This window comes from Python bivittatus, unplaced genomic scaffold, assembly GCF_059951505.1.
Source record: "Python bivittatus isolate LINGU-HERP-01145 unplaced genomic scaffold, Pbiv_v1 ctg000080_np1212, whole genome shotgun sequence".
NCBI lineage: Eukaryota > Metazoa > Chordata > Lepidosauria > Squamata > Pythonidae > Python > Python bivittatus.
The window spans coordinates 90,694,247-90,710,529 of NW_028277035.1; the positions used below are offsets into that span (position 1 = coordinate 90,694,247).

The window sequence follows — 16,283 nt, forward strand, 5'->3', positions numbered from 1 at the left end:
CTTGCAGAGTTTGAGAAACATCGTTCTAGAGGTTGGACCTTTGTACATGCCATCCCTTTGCAAGCCAGCATGTCCACTGATTATGTTGGCCTGAGATGAGGGTTATAGGACATCTGGGTCACAAAACGGAGCTCCCCTTTCCTTTATGCGGGCCGCTGCTCTTCCCTCTGCCCCCGGGGACCCGCGCAGGGAAGAGACGCACCTGGGGACAGGTGGGGGGCGGGTTCCCTGCAAGGCTTTCGGAACGGGCGCGGGCGCCTGATTGGCTGAGTCCGGAGCGCAGCGTTTGGCTATTGGTCACTTCCAGGAGCGAGCCCGGGCGAGTTGTCTTGCACCGGACCATTCTCCGCCGGCGGCTTCCAGGGGGAGGGAGCCTGGCGAGCGACGACACGTGAATGCTTTGCGGCATCAAATCCCGGGGCGGAGGGCCGTGTGAATCCTGCCGTTTGCGAATGCTGGTGAGAGAAAAAGGAGGGAGGGAGGGAAGGTGGCGCTCATCTCAGACCCGCCCTTGCTACGATCCTGGGGACCCCTTTAGATGGTCAAGCGTATTAGGGTAGTAGGGGACGAAGCCAATTGCTCTTCGCTCCTATTCCCGCTCCCTCCGGCCGGAGTTGGCCAGTTTGCGACATTAGAGCAAAAGCCGAACAAAGAGAAAGAATGCAAATAAATAAATAAATAAAATTAAAAAAAAAAAAAACTGGAGCGCGAAATAGCTGGAGCATCTTCAATTGGGCGTTAAAAAAAAAAAACTCGCTTGAAGCAGAGCCTCGTGCATGCCTTTGGGGAGCTGCGATTTTAAATGCAGTTATTTGGGAACCAGTTGCCTTTCGTTGCAGAGCAATGATATCATCATCATCATCTAGGTGCCCCACTGGCTGTGCCCTGTACCCTTTGGGACCCCCCCCCCCCATCTGCTGCTCCCTAGTTTATCATTTGGCATCTCTCCTCCGGTTCCACCCATCGTGGCGCTATTGAAAAAAGAGCAGAATATATGATCATTCGTATTAGTATTTAAATTTATATAGCCAGGATATCGGGGTCATCCCCTTTAAAGCTGGGGGGGGGGAGATACAAATGCACTTTCTTATATTTGGAGAAAGGAGAGACACCTGATAATGAAACAAAAATGTTCTGTATCTGCCTTAGTTTTGTGCATTTCAGTGGGCTGTCAGTAGGAAGGCGAGGGTCCTGGCCTCCCTTTCCATTAAACCCTCAGTTTTATCGACGATTCAATGGACTTCAGATGTCACAGGCAAAAAGTGAATTTCAGCCGTAACAGACAATGTCCATTGTTTGGAGAAGTAATCCAAAGCTAGGGCGGATAGGGTTCTTCACGTGCTACCAAAGTGTTAGTGTTAGCGATACTTTGTTTATAGCTAGAACTTTAATTTGTTAATCCGACATGGCTTCAATGGAGGGAGAAAAGAGAAAAAGTAACATCTGAGTGTGAAACAAGAGTTTGATTGAAAAATCAAAGTCAGGATGATACGTCCTGTATGTTTGTGATAAGCAGCGTGTAAAACAGCAAATCATTTTACATATGTGTAAAAAAAGAGATCAGCTTGAGAAGTCTGTATTATTCTAGAACAGTGTTTCTTAAAGTGTGGTCCTAGGACCCCTGGGGGTCCCCCAAGACCCTCTCAAGGATCCGCAAAATCAAAATGATTTGCCAGCCTGCATTGACAAATAATACAATATGAAAATCCCATCAAACAATTGTGAGCGGAGGCGTCCATTTTAATTTTGAATACCGTCAAAATCAGTCAATATAACCCATACAAACAAAAGCTCTTTTGGGGTCCTCTATCATTTTTAAAAGTGGGGAGGAGTCCTGAGAGAAAAAAAGTTTAAGAAATACTGCTGTAGGATATAAAGGCGACCAGTTTGTGAAGCTGAAACTGGGGCAAGAAACAGGAACATGGCAGAGGAAAGAGCCCTCAATGAAGTCATGCTGAAATGATTCATTCAGCAATGCTCGTGTGATGTTCAGGTATGCTAGTGTTTCTCAACCTCGTCCACTTTAAGAGGTGTGGACTTCAACTCCCAGAATTCCCCAGCTGGTCCACACCTCTTAAAGGTTGAGAAACACTGATGTAAGCAGAATGGAACTAAGATCAGTGACTAATAGAATAGCAACCCCCATGCAGTAAGTTTCAGAGCCAGCTATATTTAGTTCTGGAAATTTTGGAAGCAGAATGCAATCAGTTACAAGCAAATCTTGAGTGAAGCTTTGAATGCTCTGTCAGAGAAGGAGCCATCTGCAAAAATTGGGCATGAACTAAGCTTAACGTCACCATTTTACATTTTGGAAGATAGTGGCTGGTTCTGTTGTTCAGTTCCTAAAAACACGCCGGCCTTTAAATGTGAAACATCAGCAGAAGACAAAATGTCAAGGAGGAGAGGAACTTGGTGTTACTTTGTGCAAATGTTGGCAGACTGCATAGATTAATGCCAGATCAATGTTTTGGGGCTCTATAAAAGAGATACCCCTTGATCTGTTAGTTGCCAATTGGGGGTATGTTTGAAAAGAAGGAGGGGAGATGGAATGATCATAATATGTTGGAGAAAGGAGGGGTTGTTTTAAGAAAAAAAGGGAACAATGCCATTACAACATTGTGACTGTTGCCACATACAAAGGGAAATCGTGAGAATTGGAAGAGATTGTCATTTATGTATGTATGTATGTAATCTCCGCCCATCTCCCCCTAAGGGGGGACTCTGGGCGGCTCACAGAATCCCTTAGAACAATAAAGATATCAAACATAAAAACATTAGCAACAAGAAAAGTCTTGGACATTCTGCCAGAGACAAAATTCCCTTCCGTTTTCACAGAAGCAGAGAAGAGCCTTCAGATACAGAGGGCTTTACTCTTTGTCACGCTCTTGTTCAAATCACTGCCCAGAAAAATACATTAAATCTTGATCAAAGGTATGAAGGCCACGCAGGGCTTTGACTTCAAAGGTGAAAAGCTGGTTTGGAGCATGCCGGCTGCAAGTATAGCCCACGTCTACATCCCCTTCTCTGGGATCACGTGGCTGCCCTCCACGGCTGCCACACGATCCTGGGAAAAGGGGTGTTTGCGCGAAGAAATTGCATGCAAATGCTACGGGCACACCCTGACTGGCTGCGAAGCACCTTTTGCCTTTGAATCTGAAGCACCGTTCAGCCCAATCCAGTATGATGAAAAATACCCTTTTTGCTAAATGACAGGCTTCAGTGCTTGCTTTTTCGAAACACCTATCTTGTGGAGCGGTGTTTCTCAACTTTGGCAACGTCAAGAGGTGTGGACTTCAACTCCCAGAATTCTCCAGCGAGCGGTGGAAATGGGTGGGAGGGAGTTGCAGCAGCCCCCATAATTCCAAAGAGGGGCTGGGCTCGTGAGTAGCGTAAGCAAAACGAGCGACTCTGAATTGCGGCGTTCACAAATGCAGGGAAAGCAGGGAAAGTGAATAAGAGGAAACGGTTTGCGGGGGGGGGTGTTATAATTCCGGGGGATGCTTTTTGGTTCCTTTGAGCCTCACACCGGAGAAGAAAGAACTGGAGGGTTAAAGGAAGGGGGTGCATTGGGGTACCTTTGCATGTAGGGAGAGGCGGGAGGAGAGACAGAATACAAGCATTTGTGAACTCGTGAATTGGGGAGTGGGGGAGAGAAAGCAGATAAAAGTCTGGTGCATTATTTTTTTATTGGCAGTCCCAGACAAACCGTCCCAGCACCAAACCACAAAGCATACGATAATAATTAAAATAGGAAAAGTAAAGCGCATGGCTGATTGCTTTATCAGATGAGGAACAGTCTGTCACATCTTCTTTATACCTCCAGGTTTTCTTACAGCTGTCAAGTTATTTATTTGGGGTCATAGACAATATTTTGTACATCAAGGAACAAACCTCCCATCAAAAAGGAAAACTTTAAAAGATAAAGGTAGATGGGCGGTTGCTTTATAAGATGGTTAATAAGCGAATCAGATTTTATCAAGCTGTAAGGAAACTTGGGGTAAGAATAAGATCTGATATATTGTTTTCAGTGTCTTGAGTTTGATGTATGTATTCCCTGAACAAGGTTCCTTTTATAATGCTGGATCAGAAAAATCAGTTCCATCTTTGTCATCTATGCAGCTGCCCACAACCTACACAGAGACAGCACGCTTTCTAATGAATGTACTACAGTCTCATTCACAAAATGATGCCCAAGTCGCTCTTTTCATTAGAGGGCTAAAAAAGTGTGACAGATTGGAAGGAACAAGGCTACACCTTAAAATAAAACCCTTTGGAGTGGTCTTTTATCTCCTTATTTCTCCAGGTAAAAGTTGCAAGGCCAGCGTGTTCAGGCATTTGCCAAAGCTTATCATCCCTATAGGCACTTCTGGCCGTGCTCTCTCAAGGGCCTTTGCAGGGCACGGTCAAAAAAGTCACAGTAGTGGCTTTAATGGTGCAATCAAAGCCCTGCCTGGATTTGACATGTGTCATATTTGTGATGCACATAAAAGACAGTTTGGTCTAGTGGTGAAGGCTCCAGGCTAGAAACCAGGAGGCTGTGAATTCTAGTCCCACCTTAGGCATGAAAGCCGGCTGGGTGACTTTGGGCCAATCACTCTCTCTCAGTCCAACTCACCTCACAGGGTTGTTGTTGTGGGGAAAATAGGAGGAGGAAGGAGTATTAGGCATGTTTGCCGCCTTGAATTATTTATAAAAATATAATAAGGGTAGGATAAAAAAACTACAAAAAATGTAAATATCTTTAGAAAACATCCCCCCTCCGCCCCCTACCCCACCCCATCCCACTTTGGTTGCCGAAATTAATAAAATGGCAGTACACATATTCAAATGTTTGGCCATAAAGAGGGGTAAATAATTTCTTGAAACCTGGTTATCCTCTCTAGTCACAAGTCTCTTTAGATAATACGATGTTACCGGTAATTCTGGGATATCAGTGAGATTATTTTGGATCTGGATTATTGAACCATGTTGAAATCATAAGACACTGGGTTTGTTGGATATTAGTGGAGATCTTGCTGCAATGTTCAAGCAGCTGAATGTAAAAATAATAGAGGTACGTTTATAGAATGAATGTTTAATCCTTCATCTTCTGCAGCTCTATTGATTCTGATCAAGATGTAGATGATGTCACCTAGCCTGGTCATAACTTGTCTTCAGGAAAATAACCAAGCTCAATGAATATCAAGAACCTTACTGTGTTGGCTGATGTGGGTCTTCTGGGCTGTGTGGCCATGTTCTGGAAGTTTTGGTTCCTAATGTTTCTCCAGCATCTGTGACCAGTATCTTCAGAGGACATGTCCTCTGAAGATGCCGGTCACAGGTGCTGGCGAAACGTTAGGAACCAAAACTTCCAGAACACGGCCACACAGCCCAGAAGACCCACATCAGCCATCGTATTCCAGCCGTGAAAGCCTTTGACAAAACCTTACTGTGCTTCTACTGTTCTTGGAATCAAGGTCGCTTCTATTTCTGTTCTTGTAGGGCCTGGTGACCTTTGAGGATGTGGCCGTGTATTTCACAGAGAGCCAAGGGGCTCTGCTGGATCCAGATCAAAGGGCCTTGTACAGGGAGGTTATGATGGAAAATTATGGGAACGTAACTTCCCTGGGTAAGGAATCTAGTTCCTCATGTTGTAAGCGGCTGAATGTTTCTTTGATCACTGTTGCATTTTTGAAATAGTGAATGTTTTTGAAATGATTAATAGGGTAATAGTTTTCACTTCTTTATTTTTTTTCTTACAATAAACCAGGCGGTGAGCACAACAATCTATGGCAGGGTATTCTAGGCTAATGGCAGACATATATAAAATTTGCATTGTCATCTTATTTTCACGTAAAGTTCTGTGTCACAGTTTATGTGAGAAACAAGAGAGAGAAATTAATCCCCCAAGCAGCTGCTGTAGGAATTCTTCCTTTCTGGTTCTAATAATTGAAGAAAGCAAACAAGGCAGAAAAACATCCAGAACAATAGTTTGGAATGTAGAAAATGTGATCCATTACTTCTATCTATGTCTCTTTCCTGCAGTTAAGTTCCTGCAATCTTAAAAGAATTGATTGGAGCTGGTTCTCTCTCTCTCTCTCTCTCTCTCTCTCTCTCATTCTCTCTCTCTCCCTCCCTCCCTCCCTCCCTCTCTCTCAAATCTAATTACTGCTGGAGATCTTCGGGATATTAGCGGGGAAAAAGCCTATGATTTACAGAGAGGGTTGTGTGGTGCTTCCCTTCCAATGTGAGATTCTTTCTAAGTTATTCTTCCAAGCTGCAAACATGTTGGAAAATAATCTCCCATTCCTGTTTGCGCTGTGGTTCTACCTGTGTGACAAATAGAAGGGAGGCTAACTTCTTTATGGACTGGGAAGACAGCTACTCTTGGTGTAAAAATCCTCAAAGGCTGGTTACAAAGGATGGTGTCTGTAGAACCCAAAAAGAGTTTCCACCATTGATCTAAAGGGGGGTTAAGATTTAGGGATGGGAACACTGCATGATCCTTTCCCACATGCATCTAATATTCTTAAAGGAGGACCTTCCCAGTCTTGCTTTATATGTGAGTAGAAAAGACTTTTGCCATGAAGGTCTTGGAAAAGATATTCAGGTGCTGGGATACATCCATACCTACAAAGATTGGAATTGTACAAGAAATAGTTTTTCCTGTGACACTTTATGGAAGGAAGAGCTGGACTTTGAAGAAGCAGGATAGGATGAGTACTGACACTTTGGTGTTGGAGAAGACTTTTGAGAATACCATGGACAGTCAAGAAAACACAGTTCATTGAACAAATCAACCCAGAGTTCTCACTCAAGGCACAAAGGACAAGGATCAAATTATCCTACTTTGGACACATTATGCAAAGACCCAGCTCTGTGGAGAAAGCTCTAATGCTGAGAAAGGTGAAAGGAAAGAGAAGAGGACAATCAACAGCAAGATAGATGGTCTCAGTTACAGTGATGATGTGTGCACCTTTGGAAGAACTGAAAGACCAGGCTAGGGACAGATCATCATGGAGAAAATCTATTTATGTGTTTGATAAGAATTGACACTGACCTGATGGTACATAATCAATCAGAAAAGACTTGCACAAAGAAATACACATCACAGTCATTCAGTGAGTGGCCTAGTGAGATGTTGAGCTGTTCAGGGACTTTATTTCCCAAGTCCTCCCTGTAAACCTGAACTGTATTCTTCCCTTGTCCTTCGTAGAGTTGGCAAAAGGACATAGAAGGTAAGGAAAAGGAAATGCTGTTCCAGAACGTTCATATTCTGAATGTTGGCATCTTGACTCTAGATCTAGATCTTTCTATATCAAGATCTGTCTATATGTTTGGGATGCAGAATTTTGATTCAGATTGCTAGGTATATCCATAATGTTACTTTTTGCTAGGTGCACCTATAAAAAAATCTCGCTTATCTAGAATTGAAGCAATAATTTAAAAATGTAATCTGATTAAAAGATGTCCTGTATTCACCTTCTTTATGGGATTCACTGGGTGTTTCTGTTGCATATCAGGCCTGTTCTGCCACTAATTTGGGGATACCTGATTGCAAAGAATTGTTCTGTTTTCTCTTTACACATGTTCAAAGGCCACAGAATATGTTTGGAATGTCAGTTGTATGCATTGATGGTTTCTGTTGTTTTCTTTTCTGGAAAGGATTTGTAGTTGCCAAACCTGAGCTTATCTCTTGGCTGGAACAAGGGGAAGGACCATGGTTATCAGATTTTCAGGGCTTGGATGAAATGAAGAACTTCAGTAGCATCACGGGTAAGAGTTATCTGGATATGACAACTTAAAACTTATTCACTCCCTCCCTCCCTCTTAACAGTATCTAATACACATAAACTGTGTAATACAGACTCCAGATTTTATACTCTCACAGTCAGGCAGATTTGAAATCTAAGGCAATATAGCAGTATTTAGCGACAGTCAATGTAATGGTATCATTTCTATTGGAGAAAAGATACCAGAGATCAAATGAATCTGAGCGGCCTGGGGGATTTACAAATAATGGTATTGAATAACATGCAGAAATATCCAGACACAAGGGACAGTATAGGAAAAAATGACCAGATGTTTCAATCTGGCCAATTCCACATGGGCAAAGCCATTCATTGAAAGAGATTTTCTTATATTCCAAAACAGCAGTAGGTAGAACATGGACTCATGCTGACATCATAGCCTATAGAAGGCAGTCACTTGGGTGCTATATTGAGACCCAGTCTCTCTATAAATCTGCATTGCTGATTTATGCATTTGTCTATTTTTATACATTTCATTGTTGTTACCTGTCTGGAGTGTTCATTTAATAATGTAATGGTATGTGGGAATGACCTTGGGAGACAGGAGGAAAAGCCGCAGATTAGGCAATGGCCAGATAAGAAGCAGCTGAGCCCACACAAGGAATGGGGGCATGGCAAACTTCTCAGAAGGGACCCTCCTTGGTTTCTTGAGCTGTAAGGTGATGGGGGAGAGATGTACTTTGAGACTTGCAAGTCCTCATGTAACCTTACAATAAAGTAGAGCTGGTACTTCTGGGTGTGCTTCTTGTCTGGACTAGCTCCTAAGGCAGACAGATATCAGGGATACAAATCAATAAATATCTCCCCTCCCCTTTCATGTGGTCTGTGTACATTTTGTTTCTGTTTGAATTATTTCCCAATAGGTGAAGATAGAAAACAGCATACAGACATTGTGTACGAGACACAGTCTGTTCAGAAATCAAGCCAAAAGAAACATCAGAGAACATGCATGCGTGAGAAGCTGTATAAATGCTTGAAGTGTGGAAAACGTTTTGGTTGGAAATCCCACGTTCAAGGACATGAGCAAATTCACGCGGGCAAAAAACTGTCCAAATGCGCAAAACGTTTTGCTAACCCCTTTGCTTTTTCCAAACACCAGGCCATCTGCCCGAGAGAGAAGCCATTGAAATGCTTGGAGTGTGGAAAGTGTTTTTCTTGGAAATCAGAGCTGATTAGACACCAGCAAGTCCACACAGGAGAGAAACCCTATAAATGCTTAGAATGTGGGAAATACTTTGCACATAAATCACAACTCAAGAGGCATCACTTAGTTCACACTGGAGAGAAACCCTATAAATGCCTTCTGTGTGAAAAGTTTTTTACTCAGAAATCTCAACTTAGGACCCATCATCGACTTCACACTGGAGAGAAACCCTATAAATGTCTGCTGTGTGGGAAGTGTTTCACTCGGAAATCCCAGCTCATGGTACACCAAGTTGTCCATACTGGAGAGAGATCCTATAGATGTTTGGAGTGTGGGAACTGTTTTACTCAGAAATCACATCTTGTGAGTCACCAGACTCTCCACATTGAAGAGAAAACCTATAAATGCTTTGAGTGTGGAGAATGTTTTGCTCGCAAATCACACTTTGTTAAACACATGAGAATTCACAAAGGAGAGAAAATCTATACTTGCTTGGAATGTGGGAAGGGTTTTTCTCGAATATCACAGCTTGTGACTCATCAAAGGGTCCATACAGGAGAGAAACCTTTTAAATGTTTGGAATGTGGGAAGTGTTTTGCTGATCCATCAACATTATCTAAGCACACAAGGGTCCACACAGGGGAGAAACCTTATAAATGTTTGGAATGTGGGAATGGTTTTGCTCAGAAATCACAACTCATGATCCATCAGAGAGTCCATACTGGAGAGAAACCCTATAAATGCATGGAATGTGAGAAATGTTTTGCTCAGAAATCACAACTCATGATCCATCAGAGAGTCCACACAGGAGAGAAACCATATCAGTGCTTGGAATGTGAGAAGTTCTTTGCTCGGAAACACCACCTTGTGAGACATCAGAGAGTTCACATAGGAGAGAAATCATATAAATTATTGGAGTTTGCAAAACCTTTTACTCATGTAAGGCACTCTATCATTGGTTCTCAACGGGGGAGGTACTGCCCCGGGGGGCGGTGGGAGGATGCTGAGGGGCGGTGAACTTGTTTTGGGCGGTAGGGGGGCGGTGGGCATGTTTTGGGCGGTAGAGGGGCGATGAGCATGTTTTGGCATTTGAACTTAATTTTAAAACTCCCCAAAAAATTAATTAAATCGATTATCCGGTTTACACCATTTGTACCAGCAATAAAACGAACTTACGCGACGGCTGCCCTCACACACTTCTAAGAATGGTGAGACGAATTTGTATTCTAGGTAGGCTGACCTTGAAGAACTCGACACTACGATTCTTCTCTGATCCCAACCAGCACAGCGCATGCGTCAGCTGTTTTCCCGCGCGATTAATTGCAGTGCGTGCGTTGAGCGTCCTTTCAATGTGAATGTTTGATTTGACCCGTGTTTCTTGAGTTGCTTTTCGTTCGCTTCATTTGTTTTTTCCCCTCAGTTTTGATTTACTTTCATTGTTTATGTGGCCAGTCGGCTAGGTAAGTGCGCTTATTAGTTCTTTATCGTGGTCGTGAATTATTAATTTTGAGAAATAGTTATTTTTCCCTCATCATATTTTGCAGCCGCCAATGATGTCGGTTAATAAAAAGAAGTGTCGTCGATACAGTTCCACGTACTTGAAGTTCGGATTTGTTCCTTCGCCGTCGAACTCGCAACTACCCATGTGTTTACTTTGTAACAAAGTGTTATCTAATGAGGCAATGAAACCGTCTCGTTTGCAGGAGCATCTGCAAAAAATTCATCCTGACAAACAAAATAAAGATTTGTCGTTTTTCACGAACATCAGGGACATGTTTCTGAAGGCACCGTCTATCTCAGGCTTACTAGCAACCTCATCAAAAAAATGCGACGATGGTTTGATAGCCTCTTATAATATATCAAAATTAATTGCTAAATCGGGGAAAGCTCATACCATCGGCGAAGAGTTGATACTGCCGGCTGTCAAGGAAGTTTTAGAAACGGTTTTACACCATCCAGCCGCATCCAATCTTATAAAAAATGTCCCATTAAGCAATGATACAGTGCAACGACGAATTGATGAGATGGCTGAAGATGTTGAAGCTTCCTTATGCAAACTTTTGATACCCACCGAATTTTCTCTTCAGGTTGATGAATCAACCTTGCCAAGTACTAATGAGGCTTTACTGTTAGCGTACGTCCGGTTTGTGAAGGAAGGAAAAATTATTCAAGAGATGCTTTTTGCAAGAAGCTTGATTGCAGATACTAAAGGTGAATCTATTTTTAATACTGTCAAAGATTATTTTAAAGAGAAAAATATTCCTCTTGCGAACATTATGTCTGTTGCCACCGATGGAGCTCCTGCAATGGTGGGTCGTCATCGTGGGTTCATTGCCCTTTTGAAGAAAGAGGTACCAGGTATTTTAGCTGTTCACTGCGTGATTCATAGACAGCATTTAGTTGCAAAAAACCTCAGCGACCGTTTGCATCAGTCATTACAATATGTCATCTCTGCTGTGAACAAAATTCGCAGTAATGCTCTCAACAATCGATTATTCGGGCAGCTGTGTAAGGACAACGATGAAGAATTCAATCGCTTGCTTCTACACACCGAGGTCCGCTGGCTTTCCAAAGGCGCCTGCCTCAATAGCTTCTGGAATCTTTTCGACTCTGTACTTGAGTTCCTCGAAGAGGAAGATGTAGCTCTGAGAGACAGATTGCTACAATTTAAGATTGAAGTTGCTTACATGGCCGATTTATTCGCAAAATTCAATGGAATTAATTTGCAGCTTCAAGGCGAAGAGCTCAATTTGATCACAACAAAATCTGTTATTTCTGCCTTCCTAAAAAAACTCACTTTGTGGAAGCAGAATTTTGGTCGCAACGAGTTCAGCCAGTTTCCAATCTTGTCGGATCTGCATAAGAGCAGTGAAATCCCCTTCGATGAAACACAAGTTTACTGTCAACACCTTGAGTCTTTGCACAAGGACTTTTCTGAGCGTTTTGAGGATATTTTGTCCCTGGAAGTCCCTCAATGGGTCATGAACCCTTTTATGAATATTGAGACAGCAGAGGTTCAGATTCAGGAGGAACTGGCCGAACTTTCAGCTAATGAAACTTTGAAAGCCAGCTTCCAGAATGGTGATCGTCTCACAGAATTTTGGCTTCAAAGTAACATCAATCGCCTCTACCCAGGACTGTGGACTATCATCAAAAAATTTGTAATTGCCTTCCCTTCCTCCTACCTTGTCGAGCGAGGATTCAGTGCTGTGACTGAACTAATTACAAAAAAGAGAAGTCGACTCCAAATCGTGGAAAGAGGGGACTTGCGCCTTCATCTCTCTAACAATATTGAACCGAACGTTCAGAAAATGGCTCTGAACCATCAAGCACAACCGTCCCACTGACATAATCAAGCATGTTTCATTGATATTACTCTTTTAGCGTATTTTTTTGCTGTTTTTTTAATTATCTAATTAAGAATAAAGAATTTTTAAACATTAAAAAAGCATTTGCAAAAAAAATAAAAAAAATAAAATTTAAAATTTAAAAAATTTAAAAAACGAGCATCAAAAAGTAAACGTATTTACAGCATTTTGAAATAAATGTATTTACATAAAAGAGCATTTAAGCATTTTTTTTTGCATTAGTCATTTTAATTTTAATAAAAGGAATGCAATTACCTTCCAGGGCAAAAGTATTGAGTTAAATCGAACAAATTTGGTGTGTAAGTCTACTGAAAAAAATTACTTAAAATTTTTGCCTTTTATAATTCAGTAACTCCCCCCCCCCTCCCCATCCGGTAAATTACAGGATTTTCACAAAGGGTGGCGTTGAAAAAGTTTCCACTCCTTAGGGGGGCGGCAGCTTCAAAAAGGTTGAGAATCACTGCACTCTATGCTACCCAAGTTTTAGAGAGCCAAACAAAACTTGAGACAAGACTTCTTTGAAAGTAAACAGATGTATTTTGATCAAGACACAGCTGGGTGAGCCCAGTCAACACCGTGGCAATGAATGCTGACTGAACCACACCTTACAAAACAAACATCAGAAATTTATAGACATTTACAAATGTATCAAACTTTTAATCAGATAGTACATCCCCTCAGACCCATACAAGGAAATGCAGGGATGATCTAGGGAGTGGGGAAAGTCAGCTCAACTTTCTTCTCTTGTTACCAAGGAAATACCATGTGTTAGCACCTCCTTATCTCTCTGGAATTCAAGGGGCCTCTTCAATCTTGTACCAAGCTAATTGTTTATTCATTCGAAGACAATCAGGCATTTAAGGAAGAGATTTGGGGGGGGGGGAACGCTGTGCTCTTTAGAAGACAAAAGCAAGTTGCAAGTTAACCTTTATAAGATAGAGTGCACTGTTATATGTATGTTTATACATTATATAAAATATAGAGAGAGTATAAAAATGGTGTATTAAAATAATGCCCTTCACTCAAAAGTCAGAACTCATGAGGCATCACAGAGTCCTTATAAGTGAGAAACTCTATAAATGCCTGGAGTGTGGGAAGTGTTTTGCTTACAAATCATATTTTCTGAGACATCGGAGAACCCACACAGGAGAGAGACCTTATGAATGCTTAGAGTGTGAAAAATGTTTTGCTCTGAAGTCACAGTTTGTGAAACACCAGAGAGCCCATATAGAAAAGGGCTCATTTAAATGTCTAGAAAATGGGAAATGTCTTGTTCAAAACTCAGCTCTTCTCCAGAGAGATCATATGAATGAGACACCTTTCAAATTTCCACGCATGTTCCCATAAAATTGGAAATGAAGCATACTTAATGTCAAAGTATATACAAGTGACGTACTCTTTTTATTTAAAAAAATACTGTTTTGGCCAACACAAAGGAGTACTAATTCATGGCTCCTAATCACTAAAGACCTTGTAGTTGAGAGATGTTAATGAAGTGTTTTTTCTTGTGCCCATCTAGATAACTCTAACCCTCATATTTTTTTCTGATTATAAGAATTATAAGAAGGAGAAAAATGAGACAGGATGGATGGGCAGTTGGGGGGGTGGGATTTTGGAAGTAAATCCCATTGATCGAGATTCCCTAGACTATGGGAGTAGTGTGGTGATAGTGGAATCTACTTCAGAATAGGCCTCAACTGCCAATCTACAAGGATGGGAAGATCATTCCTCAAAAGGTTGGAGAGAGCAAGTGATGTGGAAGACAGTCTTGCATTTCCACAGCCTTGACAGCTTATACTTGATAGATAGGATGAGAGAGGATTTCTCCATGGCGAACTGAGCAGTGGGGGATTATGGCAGTTCCAGGCTAGTATGGTTACTGGACCTGATGGTTGGAAACAGAGAAAGATGAGGAGGGAATAGATTCAAGGCTCCCCCTAAGCCTCAAATACCCATTTTCATTCTCATTTAGAGTCCTAGAGTTGGAAGAGACCTTGAATTGGAAGAGACCTCTCATGGAGTAAAGATCTTGTAAACAACTCCCAAATCGCTACCGTACTAACTATTGATAATTCTTTTTTTCTGTCCCTTCTTTTATCACTCTCCCCTCCCACCCCAAAGAACCACTATATATCTATGTAAAGCTTCTTTCTTAAAATGTAGTACACTGTCCTCTGCTCTCATTGGCATGGTGGTCTGGAGACAGAGCTGTCCTCTCTTAGCAAAGAGATACTTTTAAGGCCATATGAGTCAAGGCACGTGGCCTTAAAAGGCAGGACTGTACAGTAGATGTCAACCAAACACAACCCCTTCTTAGTTCCTGTTTTCAGAGGGAAGTTCTTGTGCTTGTCCTCTTAGATCTCAGTTACGCAATTGTAATGGTAGTTTATTTTTAATGCATACATAGATTTTATTAAAGATTTTTTTAAAAAGGAGATAAGATAAAGGAAAGGACAGAAAGAAAAGAAAAAAGAATACTAGAAAGAAGGCAAAAGTGCAAAAAGAAAGAATGAAAAGAAATAGAAGTAGCTTCTGATTTTCTTTACAGCAGTTATAAGTACAAATACAAAATGACCTCGTACTCTATGGTTACAACATACTCTCTTCTTTCTGTAGTCTATACTGTCTAATCATCAAATCCATAAATCATAAGTTCATTTTTTTTTTGGTTACACACAAAAAGTCTATAAGGGGTTTCCAGTCAGCAGTCAACACAGATATTATCGTTTCTCTAATCAAGGAAGTCAGTTTAGCCATCTCTGTAACTTCCATCATCTTCACCAACCATTCCTCCATTGTGGGTAGTGCCAAATCTTTCCACCTTTGTGCATATAATAATCTCACTGCAGACAAAATTGTAATGGTAGTTTAGACGCCAAATGGGTATGTCAATATTTGAGTTCCTGCTTAAACAAGAAAGTTGGTTTGCAACTCTTTTATTTCAGTCCCAAGGAGCCTCCAGAAACAGGATTAGTACTATTATATGAGCTTCAATAATTGAATTCATGTTTTAGATGTTTAAGCAGCAGTTTTAGTGCACTCAGTAGCTAGACCTTTTGTCTCTTAGTCCACCCCAAAGAAGGATCCGCCCCAGTGATTTCTTCTCTAGTTTCCTCATCTCCCCATCTTCACGATGATGCAGACAAACCAGGAGGGGTATTGTATTTCCCTTTGCTTACTTCCCCCAGCAAATCTGTCCATTTCCTACTGATTTCCATCTTCATCTACTTCTTCTCTGCTGCCAGGGCTGTCCGCCATCCCCCATGCTGCCCAGTTAAGCTGCTCTTTCCCCCCTATAATATTTTGCCCCAGAAGGCAAAATATGTATGCTTCAGTATTTTCAATAAAGTAATCCTTGGTTAAGCTAACGCGTCTTAACTTTTCAAACTCCCTTAATTAGTTTTGAGAGCCTTGATGTTTAACATTCAAAATCTCACCTAATACCAGAATACCCAATGCATACAAGCCATACACAGAATATCTGATAATATCAAGCATGTCTTAGCTTCCACCTGACCCTTTAGCCTGGGAGTCAGACTAAGTTAGTGATAAGATATTCTGGTGGTCTCCCATCCAAGTATTAAACCTGCTGTGATGTTATTTAGCTTTTTCAAGAACTGTTATGATCAACTAGCTGCTGGGCTCCATTCTGATACAGTGGTACCTCGGGTTACGAACGCCTCTGCCAACGAACTTTTCGGGTTGCAACCAGCTCTGGCTGCAAAAATTTACCTCGGGTTACGAACCGGATCCACGCCCATTTTCTGCCGTGCCACGTGGTCCGCGGCCATTTCCCCCCCCGTGCCACGTGATCCACGGACGCCAGAATGGATTAACGGTAATTACATTGAACCTTATGGGAAAATTTGCTTCGGGGTGCAACCAATTCGGGGTGCAACCAGAGTCATGGAACGAATTAAATTCGTAACCCGAGGTACCACTGTATTGCTGATTCAATCGCTAGATTCTTACTGTTGCTAG

General features: G+C 41.8%; 1 protein-coding gene across 1 annotated transcript; it reads left to right on the plus strand.

Annotated features, from left to right (window-relative positions):
- Window positions 1–4,907: 4,907 nt before the first annotated feature.
- LOC103054058 (uncharacterized) lies at window positions 4,908–14,337 on the plus strand. Its single transcript, XM_088134727.1, has 6 exons — window positions 4,908–4,916; window positions 5,482–5,608; window positions 7,645–7,755; window positions 8,807–9,297; window positions 9,463–9,873; window positions 14,275–14,337. Exons 1-6 carry the CDS (start codon window positions 4,908–4,910, stop codon window positions 14,335–14,337), a joined length of 1,212 nt encoding a protein of 403 aa, XP_087990853.1.
- The last annotated feature ends 1,946 nt before the right edge of the window (window positions 14,338–16,283 follow it).